General features: G+C 43.7%; 2 protein-coding genes across 6 annotated transcripts; one reads left to right on the plus strand and one right to left on the minus strand.

The window, feature by feature from the left end:
• Positions 1–452: 452 nt before the first annotated feature.
• HARS2 (histidyl-tRNA synthetase 2, mitochondrial) lies at positions 453–7831 on the minus strand. Of its 4 annotated transcripts, XM_055332763.1 has the most exons (14): positions 7768–7815; positions 7526–7676; positions 6260–6334; positions 5693–5812; positions 5477–5572; positions 4350–4475; positions 4135–4242; positions 3780–3878; positions 3398–3491; positions 2954–3081; positions 2620–2859; positions 2144–2260; positions 1793–1939; positions 453–1244 (listed from the first exon to the last, which is right to left on the minus strand). In XM_055332763.1, exons 2-14 carry the CDS (start codon positions 7634–7636, stop codon positions 1185–1187), a joined length of 1521 nt encoding a protein of 506 aa, XP_055188738.1. In that variant the 5' UTR covers positions 7637–7676; positions 7768–7815; the 3' UTR covers positions 453–1184. The 4 variants fall into 4 exon arrangements, with proteins under 4 accessions (XP_055188738.1, XP_055188740.1, XP_055188737.1 ...); XM_055332765.1 differs by lacking the exon at positions 7526–7676 and having other exon boundaries at positions 7768–7831; XM_055332762.1 differs by having other exon boundaries at positions 7526–7825.
• A 56-nt stretch (positions 7832–7887) lies between these two features.
• HARS1 (histidyl-tRNA synthetase 1) lies at positions 7888–22779 on the plus strand. 2 transcript variants are annotated; one of them, XM_055331870.1, is made up of 13 exons: positions 7888–8053; positions 8327–8416; positions 14620–14739; positions 17298–17393; positions 18031–18156; positions 18853–18960; positions 19110–19208; positions 19437–19530; positions 19770–19897; positions 19991–20233; positions 21609–21725; positions 21900–22050; positions 22359–22779. In XM_055331870.1, the coding sequence occupies exons 1-13, from the start codon at positions 7964–7966 to the stop codon at positions 22433–22435; spliced, it is 1539 nt and encodes a 512-aa protein (XP_055187845.1). In that variant the 5' UTR covers positions 7888–7963; the 3' UTR covers positions 22436–22779. The 2 variants fall into 2 exon arrangements, with proteins under 2 accessions (XP_055187845.1, XP_055187846.1); XM_055331871.1 differs by having other exon boundaries at positions 21900–22046.
• Positions 22780–22792: the final 13 nt, after the last annotated feature.

Consider the following 22792-nt stretch of genomic DNA (forward strand, 5'->3'; position numbering starts at 1 on the left):
TGTATGCACTAAAGATATGGCCCGCGACACCCAGTGTTTCTAAGTTGCAGCCTGTCCAGCGCATATATAGAAAGCAATTTTTGCACACTCTTTATTTTGAAGCAATGCTATCATCATTCGGTTAAATCACTTTTCCTTCAACTGAGGAACTTTATAATCATTCAATCAATAGGGCACAATTTAATCAACATGATGGGACTTGGAAAGGCCAGTCATCAGCAATGCTGTAGGGTGAACTCTGGCATGCATCTCACTATGTTGATTTAGACGTGACTGTATCTCCAAGTTGATGGGGGGTGAAGTGGGGGCACTGGAAAACTGTTTCCTTCACTGAATTCAGAAGCATCACCCCAGGGAGGTTGCTCCTAGTTCTCAGAATTGTGCAGTGTACACTTGAGGGTTTTCTATGGCCTATGCAAACCAATCCCTTGATAACAAATCACTCAAACTACTACATTTAGTATTTTATTTATTATCCAATCATTTCTAGAACAGCCACCTCCATAGGACAACATGGAACATAGTCGAGCAGTAATTCTGGCACAGGAAATGGTCTCCAAAATCTCAAAAGATTAGACCATCTTGTCAAGTCACCTATTAAATTCAACATTCAAAATTACTAAACAGACAGCCTCATTCTACTAACAGCAGATGGGGTAGAGATGCCACAACCATGAGCACTCCTATGCCCTTAGGATAGCATCTCTGTCCTCAAAGGAGAAGGCAGCCATTTGCCCCTTCCTTGCTATCTCCCAATACTCCCTGGACAAGCCAAGGGCAGGTTGTGGACAAATTTCCCAGAATCTGGTTCAGAAGCCACAACGGAAGGCCACATATCTGACTTCTGATCTCAATGGTCCCAGCCTGAGGCAACCTTCCTAGAGCTTTGCTCAAAGCAACCATCTCAGCACCTGTTGGCAGCATTCCATGGCACTTCAAATCTGCCATCTGTCTCTGCAGTTAGAGCATGTCTCTTTCACATACCAGCCATCTGCACCCATGCAGAATAGCTGCTCACACTAGCCCAGGAGTCCTCAGGACCTCCCACAGCTTTGTACCCAGAAAGGATGGAGGAGGCAGAGGAACTTGTCACCCATCCCGGCCAGCAACTGCAAAGTCCATCAGGAACTCAGTCCACAAGAAACGTCTTCTAGAAAGAGCAGCAGATGGCAAGCAGGCAAGGATCAAGACTCAGATAGTTTCTTCTGAATTTCAGCCACAAGATTTTCCCGTTTAATAGCCACCTGTAACATAAAAGAGAACCTTCGTGTGACAAACTAGAAAGTGATTCTAGATTCCTAGTCACTGCTTTTCCAGATTCATTTTACCCTGTATCTGATCCCACTACTTTATGTAATCAGTAGGAAGAAGTGTGGGCTTCAAGATGAACTGGAGAATTACGCTTTCAAGACTAAAGAGATTTACATATCTGGGGCACCTGCCTGGCTCAATTGGTAGAGCATGTGACTCTTGACCTCAGGGTTGTGAGTTTGAGCCCCAAGCAGGGTGGAGAGATCACTTAAAAAATAAAATCTTGTGAGAGAGAGAGAGAGAGAGAGAGTCAAACAACTGATCTATGTCTATTTCATTGGATTGGTCTCAAAATACCCATTAAGATTTAATTTGTCCTTCTGCCCTCCTAGCTAATATTCACTGGCTAAAGGGTTGCCTGAATGGGTCTTCATTCATCTCTACCACTATTAACCCTGGAGATATTTCCTCACCCATAAGATACATATTTCTTAAAAGAATCTAAGAAAGGTAGAAACACTTGGTTCTATTTCCCACTCACCTCCTCCCTGCTGGCCACTGAACGAAGCTTGATTACCCCTTCTTTCAGTTCTTGCTCACCAATAATGACCACCAGTGGAATGCCCATGTGCTCACAGTAATGCAGCTGAGTTAGTAGTTTAGGGTTGTTCTTATACAGCAGCTCTGCCTGAAAAGGGTGAAGAGAGAGTAAGGGCTTAGAAGCGACCACATTACTCAAGCATTTCCAAAGAAATGAGGAGCTAGCCCTCCTACTAGAAGACACTCTAATAAACACCAGAAAAGTCTTGAGTTCCATCTTAGGCATAAGATAGAAATGGCCACCTGAATGGCCATATATACCTCAATGACTTGGACATCAGTTCTACCATACCTTGATCCCAGCATCCCAAAGCTCTGAAATTAGCTTCAACCGTTCATGAAGAAAGTTCTTCTGTGGTGTAGCCACAAACACTTGGGTCTCTGTAGTCCGTATCTTCAGACCAGCAGTCTGATTAAAGAGAGAAAGGAAAGCAAAACTAATAAAAAACTCTTGTGTATCACTACTTAAAAAAAAAAGACAAAAGGATCATCAGAAAAACAGTCTAACTGTATATCCACAAACATGAGTCTTTATTTTTTTTTTTAATATTTTATTTATTTATTCATAGAGACACAGAGAGAAAGAGAGGCAGAGACACAGGCAGAGGGAGAAGCAGGCTCCATGCAGGGAGCCCGATGTGGGACTCAATCCCGGGTCTCCAGGATCACGCCCCAGGCTGCAGATGGCGCTAAACCGCTGCGCCACTGGGGCTGCCTAAACATGAGTCTTTAGTCTCCAGCCCAAATGCACCCCTACCTAGGACCTACCTTCATCCTCTCTTCCAAAATGGCAAAGATTCGCTCCACCCCAATACTGAGTCCCACACACGGCACCGTGTGGCCCTTGGGATCAAACACGCCCACCAGCCCATCGTAGCGTCCACCAGCAGCCACACTGCCCACATTGAGGCACTCCTCAGCCTGAGCTGGGGTCTGTAGTAGCACCGCTTCATAGATCACTCCAGTATAGTAGTCCAGGCCCCGAGCTAGGCTTAAGTCAAAAGAGATCTGTGGGAATAAGACTACAGTAAGTCCCCAAAAAAGACTTAGGACCCTGAGAGCCCCAAAGTTCAGCAGGAAGTCCACTCTCAACTCAGCTTACCTTCTCAGCAATTCCAAATAAAGTCAGGTATTCAAATAGTAACCTCAAGTCCCCCAAACCCTCTAAGGCCTGCTTGTTCTGGGATAGTCTAGAATCCTGGAACATTTCCTCTACCAGGGATACCCCACCTGCGGAGACATATGGGGAGAAATAAGGTCTGTGCTATTCAATGAGGTGTTTTATCCAAATTTATACCTCATGTGCTCCAACGAATCCTCCTCATTTTCTTATTTATAAAAAAAAAATCCTGACTAGACTCCTCTTCTGCCTTTGCCATCTGATGACATAAAGCGGTCATTACACTAAGTGAAAGGGAAATTAAATTCAGGCCAGGTTCTGGCACTTAGCATATCTTCGGAAAGGCGCTGTTTCAGAGATAGAAGTTGTATACACATCCCCTTTACTCCAGTTCTATCACATAGCTCTGAAAACGCTGGTTCTTACCATGACGTTGGACATAGTCACCAATTCTATCAGCCACTTCAGGAGCCAGGCCTTTCTTTGCCACCATCTCATGTCTCACCTCTTTCCAAGGTATCTGTGCAAACACCCAAACATTAACCCAGTTCCAAGATACTTCTTCATCTAACTGGAAAGGTCACAAATAGCTAACACTACACGCAGCAAAGTCAGAGGCAGCTCAGGAAATGCAGGCACAGTCAATACACTGCACAATAAACACAGGTCTTGCTTCAGAATGTCTTCTTATCTTCCCCAGTAAAAGCTCACTTCCAGTCACCATCTCCTTATTTTTCTCTAGGGGTAAAGATTTGAGGGCAGGGCACAGACTTTAATATGGTCTACTGAAGTATGTGTTTTTAGTTACCTTGTCTAATTTGTCTATAGAGGAGCAGATGGCATGGAACTTGCTTTGAGGAACAGCACAGACAGCCAATATCCCATCCAAAATCCGCCGATCATTGACCTGTGAACTCAGTGGAAATAACCCAAGTGCCTTGTCAATGCCTTTCCTTCAAAACAATGGCAGTCCCTATTAGCCTGTCTCAGAAAAGGTGCAGAAAGAAAATTCCATAGGGTGACTATATAGATATAGATAAAAGACAACAGCTCTACTGAGAAAGTCCCAGATCTATAGGCTTAAAGGCTGGGGTCACTGATGTTCTGGGACAGCATCAGGCCAAATCCAGACTTCTCCACTCGGTCCTCTGCCCTGGTCTCACCTTAATGAGAAAGTCCCCCAGCTGCAAACCACTTAGGACCTCACACATGATCTTCAAACACTCTGCATCAGGGATCATAGGGTCAAACTGACCAGCAATGTCAAAATCCTACAGCAAATCAGAAAAAGGGGAAAAAAAATCTTCACTGAGCAGCCAGTTCCTAGGTAGTAGCCCCTCAAACTATCAAACCCTGCTGCCTCCATCAGGTTACTTACACACTGGCAGAATTCCCTGTAGCGGCCTTGGACTATGGTTGGGCTCTCTCGTCGCCATACCTTTCCAACTTGGTAGCGCTTCATCCTTTTCACTTTATTCATGGCGAGATAACGTGCAAAAGGGACCTCACATAAACAGGTTAAGGAGAAAGTTTACTGCATCCAAAGCTTAGGCCCACTGTACAGACATTTGGAGGACTGGGCCATTACCCATTGGATCTCTTCCACGAGGATGAAAACAAGAACCTTCTCTGTCTTGTTTCCCGCTATCCCCAAGGTCTAGCAGTAGTTGACATTCAGTATAAAGGAATGAAGGAATCCCACCAAGCGAAAGTGCAAGTTCAGTAAAAGAACAAGGGAAGCTGGCCTGCTATCTATTGAAAGAGAAATGACCCAAGAACTCCAAGTATGGGTTGTTCCCTTCCCATTCAGATCAATTCTCAACCATTTCAAAATGGTCAAGTTTGAGAACCTAGATTTGCCTGTAACTTCTATGTCAATGTTTCTTTCTTTCTTTATTTTTTTTAATGTCCTTGTTTCTTAAGTATAGGCTAAGAACCACCTGTCTCTTCATGACCCCAGGTGCCTGTTTAAAATGCAGATTGCTGGGATCCCTGGATGGTGCAGCGGTTTGGCGCCTGCCTTTGGCCCAGGGCGCAATCCTGGAGACACGGGATCAAATCCCATGTCGGGCTCCCGGTGCATGGAGCCTGCTTCTCCCTCTGCCTATGTCTCTGCCTCTCTCTCTCTCTCTCTCTCTCTCTCTCTCTGTGTGTGTGTGTGTGTAACTATCATAAATAAATATATATATTTTTTAAAAAAATAAAAATAAAAAAATAAAATGCAGATTGCTGAATCCCACATCACGTACAGAATTAATATCTGGGGCTAGGCACCAGATACCTGGTATTTCTATAATCTTCCCCAAGGGAGTCTGATACACAGTAAAGTTAAATGACAGTGATCTGGGCCAGCCTCTGCTGGTAGAATTGCCTTCTGGGAGGAACTGGAAGTAAAGGCTGCTGCAAAAAGACCTATGGGATTCCAGATGCACAGTTGTCCCTTTTGTCAAAGAAACTCCCCTGGGTTTGGAAAGAGAGGTCAGTCTCTAACACTCAGAAAGATACAGTAAGGTCATAGCGCAGGGACAGTAGCTCTCCACCCTGATCCTTCAGTTCATAGATTAGTCCAGAGTCTTCTCCATATTTCTCAGTGAGCATTTCCTGCAGGAATCAAACAAAACCCACCAAAGTTCAAAGGAGGACTCCAGAACACAGACTAAAAGCTCTTCAGGAATCTAAAGGCAGATAAAGAAATGGAGTTCCAGCACTCTCTCCTCTTACCTTAAGCTCAAATGCTGGAGTATCTAGCCTCTTTGCTCCATGACGTTTAAAGCAGTCAATAACCATATCAAGAATTTTCTCCCTCACAACCATCTGCTGGGGACTAAGATCTCTGGTGCCCTGGAAACCAAAAGCAGCCATACTGAAAACACAGACAAAAAAAAAAAAAAACAAATCCATTTAAGACAAAGGGTTAAAAAACCATACTAGGGATGCCTGGGTGGCTCAGCGGTTGAGCGTCTGCCTTTGGCTCAGGGCATGATCCCAGAGTCCCAGGATCAAGTCCCACATCCGGCTTCCTGCATAGGGCCTGCTTCTCCCTCTACCTGTGTCTCTGCCTCTCTTTGTGTCTCTCATGAATAAATAAATAAAATCTTAAAACAAAAAATCTATACAAGAAAATCTGAAGTGAAAATCCCTTTGAGTTCAGATGACTGAGCCCAATCAGTACCTCAAGCATAATGAAATTACTCTAAAAAGACATTAAAAGGGGTTAGGAAAAGACAAGCAGAGCAGAAGGCAATCCTCAAGGCATCTAATAGAATACGGTGAGGCAAAAGGTGTTACCTTTGGGGTCTTGATAACAAAATTTGATTTTTCTTGATGTGGTTTCAGTTGGGATATTAACACAGCCTCTGAAACCTAGCAGGAAAAGGAATGTGAGATGTGAGCCACAAGACTGGTCAGGCCTAGGACAGACACCTTTGCAGGTGACCTGCAAAGACATCTGGCCCTGAGCAACACACAGCCTGACTACTGTTTTATCTATTTCAATCTCAGCCTCCTTCCAAAACATACACTGTATTTGCACTATATAATGTAATACACATAAGGTCAGGCCTTTATCGTATTCAGAGTTTTTAATGTCTGGAAAAGCACCTGAGAACAATGAAGGCACAGGACAACCCACCATTACTGCCACCAACCATCTAGGAATAGGGATTAGTATGATCTCCAATTCTTAGTTCCTACTCAAAGAGCAATAAATGAATTTTTAATAAGGTAACAATCAATGTTCATTAGGCTTAGAGACATGGAAAAAGTAACCCGAAGACAGGAGAACCAGCCCAAAACATACAATATGCCTATGGAATGAACAAGAATCGATCGAACTAAATAAATCGAACTAAAAAATCAGACTGGTAAGATGCTGTGACTGAAAATTAATAACAAAAGACCTGAGCCCTGTTGTTCATGATAGCACAAAGCATCTGCTAGGGTCTTTCCTAAAGTAAAACTGAATCGATAATTTTATTTATTAGCAGCAGTCTGTACGCCCTTTCACAAACATAGACAGTGTGGTAGTTCCATATTTTGGCAATTCTCTCTTCCAAAGGATGGCAGTTTAAGTCCATATGCAATTCCAAAATCCAAAAATCTTTAAAAACCAGAAAGTGGTTTGTTTTGGGGTTTCTTTTTTTTGGGGGGGGGCGCGGAGTTCACTTTGAGATAAATTCTAATGTGAATTCAGTCTACTTATGGTCTCCTGTCATTTCACTTAATGGGGATATTCATATACTTTGCTTAAGAATGTGTTTGACCCCCAAGAGGTTCACATAAGGGATTGTGGGCCTGTATTAAAAATGCTCCCTTTACTATATATTTGTAGATAAGTCATTTAACCTTGCAGACTGTTTCCTCAACCGTAAAATGGAAATAATCCCAACCTCTCAAAATTGCTATGAGGATTAAATGGAAGTATCTAAAATACTTGGCTCAGTACCAGCAAACCACTCAAAAACAAAAACCAACTGTACTACTGGAACGCAGGCCGAGAATCCATACTTTCAGACCTGAATATCCTGCCCCGACAGACCACTCAGTCTGGCTCACCTGGCTATGAAAATGGACCTCCCCGATGCACACAAGACCGGACGGCCGCAGGAGCTGGCCAAACAGTGAAGCCCAGGCCCTCCTGTGCAGGAGTCCAAACGGGGGCATCATGTAACAGGAAGCCGCCTTTCCGAGACAAGAGCCAAAAGACCTGGGGACGAAGCAGGTCGGACCCCACCGCAGTAAGTGTGCAGAGCGCTGTAGAGGTTAGCCGTAGCACCAGCGAAAAGATCACTTCTCACCTTCCAAAGCCTGAAGGCTGGCTCCGAACCTTTCAGGCACCGTCTCAGCTTCGGCACTTCCGGGAGCAGCCGGAAGTGGTTCGACGGGGGCCCTCTAGGCGTGCGGTCCAGTGACTCGATAGCCGGAAGTTATCCGATCTGAGGCTGCGGCAACCACAGCCGGTCTAGACAGCCCTCAGCGCCAGTTGGCCGCAATATGGCAGAACGTGCAGCACTGGAGGAGCTAGTGCGACTTCAGGGAGAGCGCGTGCGGGGCCTCAAGCAGCAGAAGGCCAGCGCTGAGCAGGTGCGACCCAGGTGGCTGGGAGAGGCCAAAGTAGGACCAGGGGGGACATGGAACTAGGTGGTCTGCATAGAGGAAAGAGATGTAGGAAAAGGGACCCGGCGTATAGGAAGGAGCAGGGCCAGGATGGGGAGGTGTCCCGGGTAGGACCCGACAGAAGCACAACTGATGGGAGAGCTCTGTCCAGATTCTGATGAGGGAGGGATACTGAATGAATGGCGGAGGAGGGAAGGGAGTGGCAGACGTGATCGCCCAGCACTTATTTTACTTCCACAGATCGAGGAGGAGGTAGCAAAACTACTGAAATTGAAGGCGCAGCTGGGCCCTGATGAAGGGAAACAGAAGTTTGTGCTCAAAACCCCCAAGGTAAATACAAATCCGTTAAGGAGCCTCTGCGAAGGCCCCTAATTCCACTCCCAAACGTGGATGCCCCTGCTTCCCTGAACAGTTGTTCTGGGTGCTGGGCTGAATTGGAGTCCGAGTCGTTCTGGGATAGCAAAGTGATGGCAGAAACTAGACAAGCTGGGTGCTTAGTAGTATGCCAGCTACACCTATTCTTTCTTTCATTCAGTAAATATTTTTTGAGTGCTTACTATATGCCTAGCACTGTAGGAATCAGTGAGTATACCATGGTGAACAATACAGCCTGCCCTCATGGAGCTTACATTCTACTGAACGAAATGGACTTAGGACAAATAATCCCACTCTTGAATATGTGATTATAAATTGTGATAAATTATATAAAGAAATAACAAGAGATGCCTGAGTGGCTCGGTAATTGAACATCTGCCTTAGGCTCAGGGTGTGATCCCAGGGTACCAGGATGGAGTCCCCCATCCAGCTCCCTGAGAGGAACCTGCTTCCCCCTCTGCCTGTGTCTCTGCCTCTCTCTGTGTGTCTCTCATGAATAAATAAATAAAAATCTTTAAAAATAAAAAAATAAAGAAATAACAAGAATTCTGAGATAAACAGGAAAGAACTAGAGAGTCTGAAAAAGCCTCGATGAAGAAGTAATGTACTAACTGACCTAACTGACTTAGGATGAATGGGAAGTAGCCAGGGGAGGAGTGTAAGGAAGAGAGGTTCAGGTAGAGTATGGAAATCCTGAAGGAGAGAAGAATGCTTATAGTTTCCAGGAACTAGAAAAAGACCTGTATGAGTAGAACCAAATACAGAGGGAGAGTAGAGTGGAGTGGAGTGGAATGAGGTTGGAGATTACTAGCCCAGCCTCCAGGATTTTAGTTTAGATATCATTCTTTGTAAACTCTATAAACAGAACTATTTACTGTTTCATCTGGGTTCCCTAGGCACCTCATATATATCTCTATTATTATTTCTTGGTGACTTTTATTTATTCACATGGTTTATTTACCCTGAGAGGCTGAGAGTAGGTATCTGGAACTGAATAAATATTCAATAAATGTATCGTGAAATTGGATTCTAAAGAAGAGGAGTCTTCCATGCATTGAGGTGTCGCCTTTTTAGGTTCATTCTTTGGGCTCCTAAATTCATTGGGCTATTCCCTTCTACACACAACTAATTTTGGAGGTTAAAGAGACAATAAAATGACAAAACAGTGGTATCCAGAGTTTTTTCAAACTATCTAGTGATAAGATTAATGGGGAATTTATGATAGATCAGGCTGGCCTCACTTAAACCCAACAATCAATCTTAACATCATTAAAAGTAGGGCAACCAGACATTATGTTTCACCTTATGTGATGCAATAAGAAGTACACAGCACCACCTATGAACTTTTCCTGCCAAGAAAAATTGAACCTGAATCTAATCAGGCCTTTTGACCTAACCATCAGTTTACCAAAAATATGGGAGATGGCGGAATGTATTAAGTGACACATTGGATATATTGTTAATGAAATCTAGAATATGAAAAGTTCTTTAAGACAAATAATTCAATTTCCTCAACAAATAAATGGCACTTAAAAAAAAAAAAGGAAAGGAACCTGTCGTGGATTAAATAGATAAAGAGACAAATACAGTGAATGGGCTTCATTTAGAATCTAATTCAAGTGAGCCAACCATAAAAAAATATTTTTTATATATATATAAATTTATTTTTTATTGGTGTTCAATTTGCCAACATATAGAATAACACCCAATGCTCATCCCATCAAGTGCCCCCCTCAGTGCCCGTCACCCAGTCACTCCCACCCCCCGCCCACCTCCCCTTCCACCCCCCCTAGTTCGTTTCCCAGAGTTAGGAATCTCTCATGTTCTGTCTCTCTTTCTGATATTTCCCACTCATTTTTTTTTTCTTTATTCTTGAGGCAATTGGGGAAATTTAAACATGGCTTGGGTATTAGGTAATATGAATGGGTGGCTGTTTGTTTTGTTGTAATAAAGGTATTATAGTGCTTTGGCTTTTTTTAAACCTTGTGCATTAGAAAATCATACTGAAATATTTATGGACAAACTGATATGGTGTCTGGATTTACTTTAAAATACTCCAGAAAAAAGATGTTGGGCTTAGATAAAATAAAAATAACAGATGCTGATGGTTATTGAAGCTGGGTAATAGATGCATGGTGGTCTGTGATACTATTCCCTATATTGTGTGTTTGAAAATTTCTATACTATTTTATTTATTTTTTAAAGATTTATTTATTCATGAGCAGCAAAGACTGAGAGAGAGAGGCAGAGACATAGGCAGAGGGAGAAGCAGGCTCCTTGCAGGGGGTCCAATGTGGGACTCAATCCCAGATCCCAGGATCATAACCTGAGCTAAAGGCAGGCGTGTAACCGCTAAGCCACGTAGGTGTCCCTCTATACTATTTTAAAAGAAAGATTATACTGGAGAATTAATATCCACTTTAGTTTGTTGAAACACATTTTTGATGTGTGATTTATATTAACAGAAAACTCAGTATCGTGGGGACAGAACTCTCAAAAGGTTTTATAGTCAGAATTATTTTTATAATACTGAAACATTACTTGCCTTTGTGACCACACTTGCTATGAAGATTCAAAAGCACTGAAAAGTAGAACTGCTGATGTCTTAGCATGAAACATGACAGTGGCACTACATTGTACTAATAATAGCCATCATGTTCTTCCATGCATTTGCAAAAAAAAAAAAAAAATACGTGTGTATGTGTGTGTGTAAGTTTTACTTAGGAATTTCCTCGATAAAAAAAAATTATTCATTTTATTGAAGGTCAACCTTTGACTACATTCTTTTTTAGTATTCCATGTAATGAAATTGGAAGTATACATAAAGCACTCCTGCTGCATTCCAAAGTAGGAAAAACTCTTGGGCCCTTGCATGAGTTTAAGCTAACTAGCTACTTTCTTCACACAACATCTTTTTTTTATTTGAAAGAAAAACTGAAAGACAAATGTTGCTTTAAAGATTTGGTATTTGAGGGATCCCTGGGTGGCACAGCGGTTTAGCGCCTGCCTTTGGCCCAGGGCGCGATCCTGGAGACCCAGGATTGAATCCCACGTCGGGCTCCCGGTGCATGGAGCCTGCTTCTCCCTCTGCCTGTGTCTCTGCCTCTCTCTCTCTCTCTGTGTGACTATCATAAATAAATAAAAATTAAAAAAAAAGATTTGGTATTTGAGAGACATCTTGAGGAAGATGAATGAAGTGAGCTTTGTCACCTCAAGGAAAACTTCTGACAATATTTGTTACCAATGATAACACTCAAGCATTCAGGTGAAAGTAGGGATTTCAGGAAACTTGTATCCTTTCATCATGAGCTACACAGCTCCCCAGTATAGTAGTTAGACTTTCCTGGCAATATCTGTGTTGATATTAACAAGTGTGTCTTCTGATATAATGAAGTGTGTAATATTTGGAAGATCTGTATAATTTATCAATGAACCATTATTTTTCACATGACCAATGTATAATGTTATAAAATCATGCATGGGTAAAAGATTCATTCAAAGTCCAAGATGGAGTAATAGATGTTTTTTAAATTATGGTAAAATATATGTAACAAAAAATTTGCCATTTTAACCATTTTTAAGTAGATTTCATTTATTTGCCAGAGAGACAACAGCATGTGCAAGAGAGTATGGCAGGGTAAGGTTGGATGAGCAGGGAGCCCGATGTGGAGCTCAGTCCTAGGACCCTGGGATCATAACCTGGGCCTTAGGCAGATGCTTAACAGCCTGAGCCACCCAGGTGCCCCCTGCTTTTAAAAGATTTTACTTATTTATTCATAAAGACATAGAGAGAGAGAGAGATACACAGAGGGAGAAGCAGGCTCCCTGTGGGGAGCCCGACGTGGGACTCAATCCCAGGACCCCAGTATCACGACCTGAGCCAAAGACAAATGCTCAACCACTGAGAGGTGTCCCCTTTTTAAACTATTTTTAAGTATACAGTTTGGTGGCATTAAGTGGTTTACATTGTTGTTCAACCATCACCCCAGCTCATCCCCAGAACTTTTTTATCATACCAAACTGACATTCTGTACCTATTAAGAATAAGTCCCGGGCAGCACCCCTGCACCCCCCCACTCTCCATCCCCCCACCACCCCCCACCACCACCCCGCTCCGTGGCCCAGCGGTTTAGCGCCGCCTACAGCCCAGGGTGTGATCCTGGAGACCAGGGATCAAGTCCTACATCAGGCTCCGTACATGGAGCCTGCTTCTCCCTCTGCCTGTGGCTCTGCCTTTCTCTCTCTCTTTCTCATGAATAAATAAATAAAATCTTAAAAAAAAAGAAAAAGAAGTCTCCCCTCTACCCTCCCTCCCTCCAGCCCCCAGGGAACTACTGTTCTACTTTCTGTTTCTGTGAATTCTGGGTACCATATATAAGTAAGAGATTTTAATATAACAATGTGAAAAGTTTTCAGATTCCACATTGCAACCAATCATTAAAAAACTACCATTTGTTGGATTTGGGTGTCATTAAAGAAGAATATCTACAGTTAGCTGAAAAGTTTATTAAAATATTCCTTCTTGGGATCCCTGCGTGGCGCAGCGGTTTGGCGCCTGCCTTTGGCCCGGGGCGCGATCCTGGAGACCCGGGATCGAATCCCACGTCGGGCTCCCGGCATGGAGCCTGCTTCTCCCTCTGCCTATGTCTCTGCCTCTCTGTGTCTCTCATGAATAAATAAATAAAATATTTAAAAAAAAATATTCCTGAAACGAACAAGGGGTGGTAGAAAGGGAGGTGGGTGGGGGGTGGGGGTGACTGGGTGACGGGCACTGAAGAAGGCACTTGATGGGATGAGCACTGGGTGTTATGCTATATGTTGGCAAATTGAACTCCAATAAAAAATAAATAAAAACAATATATTCCTTCTTTTACAATTACACACCTTTGTAAGGCTAGATTTTCTTTTTTCAACTTTATTTAACTAGAACAACATCTCACAAACTACTGAATACACAAGGCATGTATAAGAATCCAGTTGTCTTCTTTCAGGCCAGACATTAAAGATTTGCAAAAATGTAAATCAGCACCACCCTTCTCACCAATTTTTTTTTTGTTTTGGGAAATAACATTTTCCTAAAATGTTATTTATGTTAACGTGCATGGATTTACTATTTGTTAAGTGAATTAATAAATATTCTTAAATGTTCACAGTTTTAATTTCTAATACAATAAACATTGACAGGTATAATCCACTTTGGGGTCCTTAATAAGTAGTAAGGTTTTAAAGAGGTCCTGAGACCAAAGACTTGATAGTAGGGTGTAAACACCCAGACCAGACACTCTGATCTGGAAGAACCTGCTGAGTGGCCTTAGGTAATGACTTAACCTCTCTATATCCTGTAATTCATCCATAAAAGGTATCTGCCCAGCCTCTGTCATAGAACTATTAGAAACAAATTAGAGGGGATCCCCGGGTGGCTCAGTGGTTTAGCACCTGCCTTCGGCCCACGGCGTGATCCTGGAGTCCCAGGATCGAGTCCCACATCGAGCTCCCTGCAAGAAGCCTGCTTCTCTCTCTCTCTCTCTCTCTCTCTCTCTCTCTCTCTCGCTCTCGCTCTCTGTCTCTCATGAATAAGTAAATAAAATCTTTAAAAAAAAAAAGAAAGAAACAAATTAGAGAATGAATAGTATTTATTAGAATTTTTTTTAAGTTGTGCTGGGGGAAATGTTACTTATAAAATTTGTAATTCAACTAGCTAAGCCAGTTTGAGTCAGTTATATACCTGTCATCAGGTAGGTATTTTCTGTTAGGCAGGGAAATGTTCTGGTATCACAGAAAAAGTTTTTCGAAAAACTTCTCAGAAGATACTGTTCTAGAAAGAGAGAGAGAGAGAGAAAGAGAGAAAGAGAAAGAAAGAAAGAAAGAAAGAAAGAAAGAAAGAAAGAAAGAAAGAAAGAAAACAGCATTCTAAGAATTCTAGAAAATAGAACCAAGCTAAAAAGGGGATGGAATTTAGAAGGGTGAATGCAAATGGGTGTGATAATTACTAGGGAATTGTTCATGCTGGCTTTACAAATCTGTAGCCCAAAATCTGAGTTTGGGGCAGTATTTGCATTTGTCATCTTCGAGGTCATGCTTTTATATTTCTAGACCTTAATGTTCCCTGTTTGTTTTTAAATCTCATCCCTGGTGCTTTGGCTGATTTGGACTCCAAGGGTACAAGAGACTACAGTCCCCGGCAGATGGCCGTTCGAGAGAAGGTGTTTGATGTAATCATCAGCTGCTTCAAGCGTCATGGTGCAGAAGTAATTGATACACCTGTGTTCGAACTAAAGGTGAGGGATGACTGAGGGGAAATTGCATGGTGGGAGAGTGGATATACAAACAACAAAGAAGATGACAAGAGAGTGAGAGGTGTCTCCCCTGTTACCGACAAAGACCAGAATTTTTTCCAATGAGCAGGAAGACAGGCCTGGTTTTTATTCACCATGATCACGGCTGGTGGCTTCCACGAGAGAGCCCTTCTTGTTATGTACTTGAGATGTTTTTAGATATATATGAACCATACATATAAAGGATAAATAAGTAACCAGTCTCCTGTTGATGGACCCTGGGATGGTTTCTAGTTCTTTTTAAGATTTTTTTTAATTTTAATTTTTTTAAGATTTTATTTATTTATTCATGAGAGATACAGAGAGGCAGAGACACAGACAGAGGGAAAAGCAGGCTCCATGCAGGGAGCCCAATGTGGGACTCGATCCCAGGCCTCTGGGATCACGCCTCAAACCAAAGGCAGATGCTCAACTGCTGAATCACCCAGGTGTCCCATATTCTGGTCTTCTTTCTATTCCTGCACCATTCTAAATGTTTCTATCTCAGGGACTTTGTACTTGCTCTTCCCTTTTCTTAAACTCCCTTGCCCCGAGAATTTTAGATTAAATTAGAGATTAAGGATTTTAATTTCAGACTCCACTAAAATGCCATTCTTCAAATAGTCCTCTCCAACTGTCTTGTCCAAAGTATCCCTTGTTTATCACTTCGACCTGTTTTATTTCCATTAGAGAAGTTATCACTAACTGAAATTATCTGTTAATTTGTTTCCTTGCATTGGTGGACTGCCTGTTCTCCCTCATACTGAAAGATCCATGAGGGAATAGACTACTATTGTTTTGTTCACTGATGTATATTTAGTGCTTAGAACAATGTCTGGTGCTGGTGGGCATTCATCTGCAGGGTAAGTTCATAGAAAATTGCTGGGTCAAAAGACTGTACTCATTTATGTTTACCGGTCATATTAGTTTGCTAGGGCTGCCATAACAAAGTACCAGGGACTGGGTGGCTTAAACAACAAATGTAGTGTCAGGAGACTAGAAGTCCAAGACAAAGTGTCAGCAGGGCTGGTTCTTTCAGAGGGTCATGAAGGATCTGTTTCAGGCCTTGCTCTTTGGCTGTAGTTGGTGTCTTCCCCGTGTCTTCACATCATCTTCCTTCTGTCTGTGTCCAATTTTCCTCTTTTTATAAAGACTTCTGTTGGATTAGGGCCTACTCTAATGACATCATTTTAGCTTAAATGCCTTTTCAAGACCCTGTCTCCAAATATAGTCACATTCTGAGGTTACTGGGGGATAGGATTACAATATATGAATTTTAAAAGGGACACAATTCAGCCCATAACACCAACCAATTATAAGTGTTTCTAATTCTACACACTGGGAATTTCCAGGCTTTTTAAACTTTCTGGTAAGTGAAATAATGTTATCACCTTATTGAACATATCACATGGCAAGAGCTGCTATGTCAGTTTTACCTTTTGACATTGTTCAAACTATAGGCATCATAAAAGTTTGTTGATCAAATAATCCACTCTTAGGAGGTAATCCTCAAAAATATATATTCCAAAGAAAAAAACTATATACCAAAATATATTTATTGAAATGTTATAGAACAGGGTGCCTGGGTGGCTCATTCGGATAAGTGTCTGCCTTCAGTTCAGGTCATGATCCCAAGGTCCTCAGTTAGAGCCCTACATCAGGCTCCCTGCTCATCAGAGACCCCGTTTCTCCCTCTGCCTGCTGTTCCCCCTGCTTGTGCACACACGTGCTCTCTCCTTCTCTCTGACAAATAAATAAAATCTTAAAACAAACAAATAAATGTTTTGGAAAAACCTAATTAGTTAACAGTTAATACCAGGAAGGAAGAAAATACAGAGCTGCTTCTCACTGAAGTATGATGCAGCTTTTAAAAATAATACTTCCAAAAAAATAAATAAAAATAATACTTCCATTGTGTCCCCAAATGGAAATTGGTATTTTCTTTTGATTATAATTAACACTTAATACATAAGCATTAGGATAGAGAGCAGCAGGGATCCCTGGGTGGCGCAGCGGTTTAGCGCCTCCCTTTGGCCCAGGGCGTGATCCTGGAGACCCCGGATCGAATCCCACGTCGGGCTCCCGGTGCATGGAGCCTGCTTCTCCCTCTGCCTGTGTCTCTGCCTCTCTCTCTCTCTCTGTGACTATCATAAATAAATAAAAATTTTAAAAAAATTAAAAAAAAAAAGGATAGAGAGCAGCAGAAATATAGACAAGTTGAAATAGGCATGTTAGGATAGTGTTTTTGTTTTAAAACTTCCTTTTAGGTGCCTGGGTGGCTCAGTTGGATAGGCATCTGCCTTTGGCTCAGATCCCAGGGTCCTGGGATCCAACCCTGTATCGGGCTTCCTGCTTGGCGGGGAGCCTGCTTCTCCCTCTGTTCCTTCCCCTTGTTTGTGCACATGTTCACTCGCTCTCTCTCTCAAATAAATAAATAAAGTCTAAAAAAAAAAAAAACCAACAACTTCCTTTTAAATTGTTATATTTATCATTGTGATCACATTTCTTTATATTTTCTCCAGGAAACACTGACTGGAAAGTATGGAGAAGACTCTAAGCTTATCTATGATCTGAAGGACCAGGGTGGAGAGCTATTGTCCCTTCGCTATGACCTCACTGTATCTTTCTAACTTGGGTTCTTGGTACTTTGGATCAATTAGTTCTTATTGGCCTCGGCTTTTTCTAGTCTAGGTTTGGGGACAGCCAGACATGGGTGGGATTAAATATGATGCTTGTGGCAATTAGGGAACTTATTTCTTTAAACTAGGAATGAGATTTTGGCTAAACAGAACGTAGCCTTAAAAGTCTTCTGAATCCTGAGTGAGACTTTAACTTTATGTTAGGAACCAGTTCCAACTCAATAATCCCTTGGCTCCAGAATATCTCTTCCTTGCCCTGTCCAGTGGACAGAGCTCTCCTTCCTTTATCTCCAAGCTATGTTAGAGAATCATCTCCTCAGAAATCCTACATGAAGACCTTTTTCTGCTCTCTGACCCATCTGCCTGGCTCCGGGCTTTGCTCAGCATAGCCCAGGAGAGACACTAACCAAAAAGAAAGGAACCTTAATCTTTTTTTGAGACTTCTGCCGCCCCTTGTGGTCACAAAGTTGATTCTTCCTGATGTTCAGAAATGCTCCTAATCTCACAGGTTGTGGTTTTACACACACACACAGAGGTTAGACCACAGCTTCTGTTGGTGGTGATAATCAACTGCCAGTCTGTGTGAGGAGGAGGCTTTCTCCTTAACTGTTACCAGGTTCCTTTTGCTCGATATTTGGCAATGAATAAACTGACCAACATTAAACGCTACCACATAGCCAAAGTATATCGGCGTGATAACCCAGCCATGACCCGAGGCCGGTATCGGGAATTCTATCAGTGTGTGAGTATGTGGGGCATGACGGGGAACATGGCCCTCCATCAACTTAGTAGAATCTACTGAGTACTCATGGTGTTCTGAACAAATTGGATTCACCAAATCATGCTGTTCCATTTCTTCAAAATTTTTATGTAGAGGATAGGGATGATTCTCCCTATTTTACATACAAGTAAATGTGAGACTCAGCAAGATGAAGAAATCATAAGGATAAGAAAGCCAAAGTCAGAAGTGAACTCATAGTCCAGTGCTTTGTATTAAACCACAGTGATAGGATTACAGCAAAGGATGGAGAAATTGGATTTGAAGTATCAGATCATCCAGAGTGGTGGCAGAGCTTCTGAATAGAGAAAATGGCTAAGGACTAAAGCCATATATTTGCCCCCGTGGTGCTAGGAGGAAATAAGGGAAAGTAGATGAGTGAGATAATGAAGCAATGTAGACAGAAAGGAAACCTGGGTTGGTTAAGATAACCAGGAATGCTGGGCGTTTCCTCTGGGTGGGTGGTCAGACAGATAATGAAGAAGGTGGTGTATGCATGAGTGCAAACAGGTGTTTATAGGGAGAGAACAGAGCTCCCAGGACCAGCCCATTCCCCCCCCCCCCCCCCCCCGTCTCCCTAGCCCCCCACCCCCACCCCAGGCCTTCCCCTGCTTAAGTAGGTTAAAACCCTGAGAACTATAACTCCCCATCTCCCTGCAGGACTTTGACATTGCCGGACAATTTGACCCCATGATCCCTGATGCAGAGTGCCTGGAGATCATGTGTGAGATCCTGAGATCCCTTCAGATAGGCGACTTCCTAGTCAAGGTCAGAGCTGAATGGGTCTGGAAGGGCAAAGCTGGGCCTAGCCTGTCATAGGAAAATATCCTTGTGCAGAGAGACCAATAGCAAAATGACAAGACCATTGACAGTCATATAAAGAGATTCCCTCCTCACTATGCCTTGGGTCCCTACAGGTAAATGATAGGCGCATCCTAGATGGGATGTTTGCCATCTGTGGTGTTCCTGATAGCAAGTTCCGTACCATCTGCTCCTCAGTGGACAAGTTGGACAAGGTAATGACCTAAACATTTCACTCTTTTCGTACATCCCACCTTCTCTGAGAAATGTAAAACAAGATCAGGAGAGAGGGAGGGGCCTGCCTCTGTGCTCACCAAAGGAAGATTGGCCCCAGAATATAGGTTGAAAGGAACTTCTCCCAAACTGCCCCCTCAGGAGGGCCCACACTTGCCCTGCAGTGGAGAAGCTTCCCAGGGGTCCCTTACTGGCATCTGTCTGCCTAGGTGTCCTGGGAGGAAGTAAAGAATGAGATGGTGGAAGAGAAGGGCCTCGCACCCGAGGTGGCTGACCACATTGGGGACTACGTCCAGCAGCATGGTGAGAAACAGATCCTGCCTCTCTCCAACAGCCATCTCACTGGCCTCAACTCTTAGGCCAACACTGTGTGTGTGTGTGTGTGTGTGTGTGTGCGTGCGTGTGTGTGCGTGCGTGCGTGTGTGTGTGCGCGCATGTATGCAAGCATGCATACATACATGTAGTCCAGGGAAAAAGGTAAAGAGAGCCTCTGCTTTTTTCCTTTTGTCACTCAGTCTGGCTCACAAATGATGTCTCCCCAGGTGGGATATCCCTAGTGGAACAGCTGCTCCAGGATCCTGAACTGTCCCAAAACAAACAGGCCTTGGAGGGCCTGGGAGACCTAAAATTACTGTTTGAATACTTGACCCTGTTTGGCATTGCTGACAAGGTGAGTCAGGTTGGGAGTGGACACTTTAGCTGAGGTCTGAGGTTTCAGATCCTTGATCCTTATCTGGTACTGACTATGATCTTGTCCCCATAGATCTCCTTCGACCTAAGCCTCGCTCGAGGGCTAGACTACTATACTGGGGTGATCTATGAGGCAGTGCTGCTACAAACCCCAGTGCAGGCAGGGGAAGAGCCCCTGGGTGTGGGCAGTGTGGCTGCTGGAGGACGCTATGATGGGCTGGTGGGCATGTTCGACCCTAAAGGACGCAAGGTGCCATGCGTGGGGCTCAGCATTGGGGTGGAGCGGATCTTTTCCATTGTGGAACAGAGGCTAGAGGTAAGTCCTGGGGGCAGGCAGCTGCTGGCATATGAGCTGTTTTCTTTGTTCTTCAAGGGGGCGAATGGTACTGTTTTGGGCAAGGAGCATCTTTGGAAAGAAATGGAGAAAAGATGGTTGCTGTGTTTAATGGACTTCTACTCCATTGTAGGCCAACTTGATGGATCTTGGATCCTTCATTCTCCCCAGAATCCTTTCCTCTGGGTCCCTACTTCCCTCAGCACTGTCGGAAGTCATGGGGTGGTATATCCAAAGACATCAATCTTCAGAATACAGAATGCTTAATATTTTACTACTGTGTGCTGGGCACTGTGCTTAGTGCTTTTCATGCATTATCTACTATAATTCTTGCACAGCCCTCTGAGAGTAGCTACTTTTATTATCTGCATTTTCTAGCCAAGGGAACTGAAGCACTATAGGTCATAATTTGCTCAAGGTGGTGAAACCTTTTTTTGAGATTTTATTTATTTGCTTGTTTGTTTGTTTATTATTTTGAGAGACAGAGCACAAGTAGGGGGAGAGGCAGAAAAAGAAGGACAAGTAGGGAGCCCGATGCAGGGCTTGATCCCAGGACCCTGGGATCATGACCTGGCTGAGCCACCCAGGTGCCCCAGCTGTGAAACTTTTAAGTACCAGGGTCAGAATGCAAATCCAGGCAGTCTAACTCCAGAGTCTTGCTCCTAACTCCTCTGATATCACCTCTAAGTGGTAAGCATGTGTTTGAGGCCTTTCGGATTCTTCAGATGGCTATCTTGACTCTCTAGCCTCTAGAGGGAAGGCCCTCATGACCTCAAGCACTCCTTTGCTGCTGCTTTTAACTGGCTGGATGCATTTCATCCCCTGGGGAATGCTCTGGCAGTAATCTTCCCAGCGCTCCCATCCTTTTCTCTGGAGTGGAAACCATGTTTCCCAATTGAGGTCAGTGTTCCAGTAGGCATTGTATGTTGTTAAGAACTATGAAAATAGTTTACAAGAAAAAGACAATGGGCAGCAGCAGCGGCATTCTCTCTTTACCCCTATCCACCCATACCCTGGGTTGGGCCCTATGACTGAAGTATAAGAGGCACAGTCCCTTGACTGGGCTGATAGTATATGGGGACCAGGTGAGTTCACAGTATCATTTCTATGTGAATATTCTCATGGGCCCTTAAGGTACTAGAAGGAGACAAGTTTGAAGTTATGTACATAAACTACCTTGGCTCTTGCCCTTTGTTATCCTTTCTGGTAAGCTATACCTACAAGCCAGGGAGTTCGTTTCTTACACCTTCTAGGAGCTACCTTATGCGCAGTTGATAGGTTAGAATCCTGACAACAGCCTGCTCGCTTGGCTGCTTGAAGGTAGCCCAGCTCTGACTCTTATTTGACCCTTCCCCAGGCTACGGAGGAGAAAGTACGGACCACAGAGACACAAGTGCTTGTGGCATCTGCACAGAAAAAGCTGCTGGAGGAGAGACTAAAGCTTGTCTCAGAGCTCTGGAATGCTGGGATCAAGGTAGAGGAGGCCAGCTCCAGGGTGGCAGTGAACTTGGGAGTGCTGGGCACAGCCTAAATAAAAGCTCATCCATAGCAGCTTCGTGGAGGAGAGCTAAGAGCACGTGGGCCCCAAGGAAGTTGTCCCTGAGGACAGTAGAAGCCAGCCTTCATCTTCTGCCCTGGTTCCCTGCAGGCAGAGCTGCTCTATAAGAAGAACCCTAAGTTGCTGAACCAGTTGCAATACTGTGAGGAGGCAGGCATCCCACTGGTGGCCATCATTGGTGAGCAGGAGCTCAAGGATGGGGTCATCAAGCTCCGATCAGTGGCCAGCAGGGAAGAGGTAGGTAGGTGGCTAGAAAGGCTGAGGGAAGGGGAATGTATGCCATTTGGGCAGGCCGTGCTCATTCAAGACCCAAGCAAAAGTCTGGAACTCATGTTAGTACTCACTCGGAAAAGACTAAAGGGTTATTAACTTGTTACTATTGTCACAGTAGGGTAGGAGTCCCATCTGCAACCATACTTTGTCTCTGACTCCTTTGCCTGCATTCCTGCTCCCAGCTGAGCCAAGCCTGGTGACTAGAGGAAGGAATGGGCACTTGGGAGCTGTGGAGTCAGAGATGCTCATACCATCTTCTTTATCCATCCTGGCCAGGTGGACGTCCCAAGAGAAGACCTTGTGGAAGAAATCAAAAGGAGAACAAGCCAGCCCCTTTGCATCTGCTGAGTTGAGCAAACTATCAGGGGAAAGTGGGACTGGCACTATTTGTGGCTAAAACAAGACTCTGCATATGTACTTCCAACAGCTTTGCACACTTCTTTTCCAGCAGGAAGACCTCCACAGTAGTCAGAACGGAGATTTTTTATTATGAATACTTTATTGGTAATCACGGGCAAAAATCGCCAGGTATTACACCATTTTTCCATAGGACATCCTGGGGGCTGATTCTGTGCTCCAGGGATGGAGCCTAAGTTGGTCTCCCCTGCAGGACCCCTATGCAGAACCCTGACCAAATGGAGGGAATGCTACCCACAACCAACCCTTAAAGGTCCAATAAAATGACTCAACCACTGGAGCTTGTGTGTCAC

The sequence above is a fragment of the Nyctereutes procyonoides genome, unplaced genomic scaffold, assembly GCF_905146905.1.
Source record: "Nyctereutes procyonoides isolate TBG_1078 unplaced genomic scaffold, NYPRO_anot_genome, whole genome shotgun sequence".
NCBI lineage: Eukaryota > Metazoa > Chordata > Mammalia > Carnivora > Canidae > Nyctereutes > Nyctereutes procyonoides.

Coding starts and splice junctions, on each gene's coding strand:
- HARS2 (XM_055332762.1), bottom strand. CDS start 7,636: ATGATGCCCCCGTTTGGACTCCTGCACAGGAGGGCCTGGGCTTCACTG. Junction 3,082..3,397: donor TGACTATGTCCAACGTCATG/GTAAGAACCAGC, acceptor ATGTCTCCGCAG/GTGGGGTATCCCTGGTAGAG. Junction 1,940..2,143: donor TTTGGGATGCTGGGATCAAG/GTATGGTAGAAC, acceptor CACCCTTTTCAG/GCAGAGCTGCTGTATAAGAA.
- HARS1 (XM_055331870.1), top strand. CDS start 7,964: ATGGCAGAACGTGCAGCACTGGAGGAGCTAGTGCGACTTCAGGGAGAG. Junction 17,394..18,030: donor CCCTTCGCTATGACCTCACT/GTATCTTTCTAA, acceptor AACTGTTACCAG/GTTCCTTTTGCTCGATATTT. Junction 21,726..21,899: donor TCTGGAATGCTGGGATCAAG/GTAGAGGAGGCC, acceptor GGTTCCCTGCAG/GCAGAGCTGCTCTATAAGAA.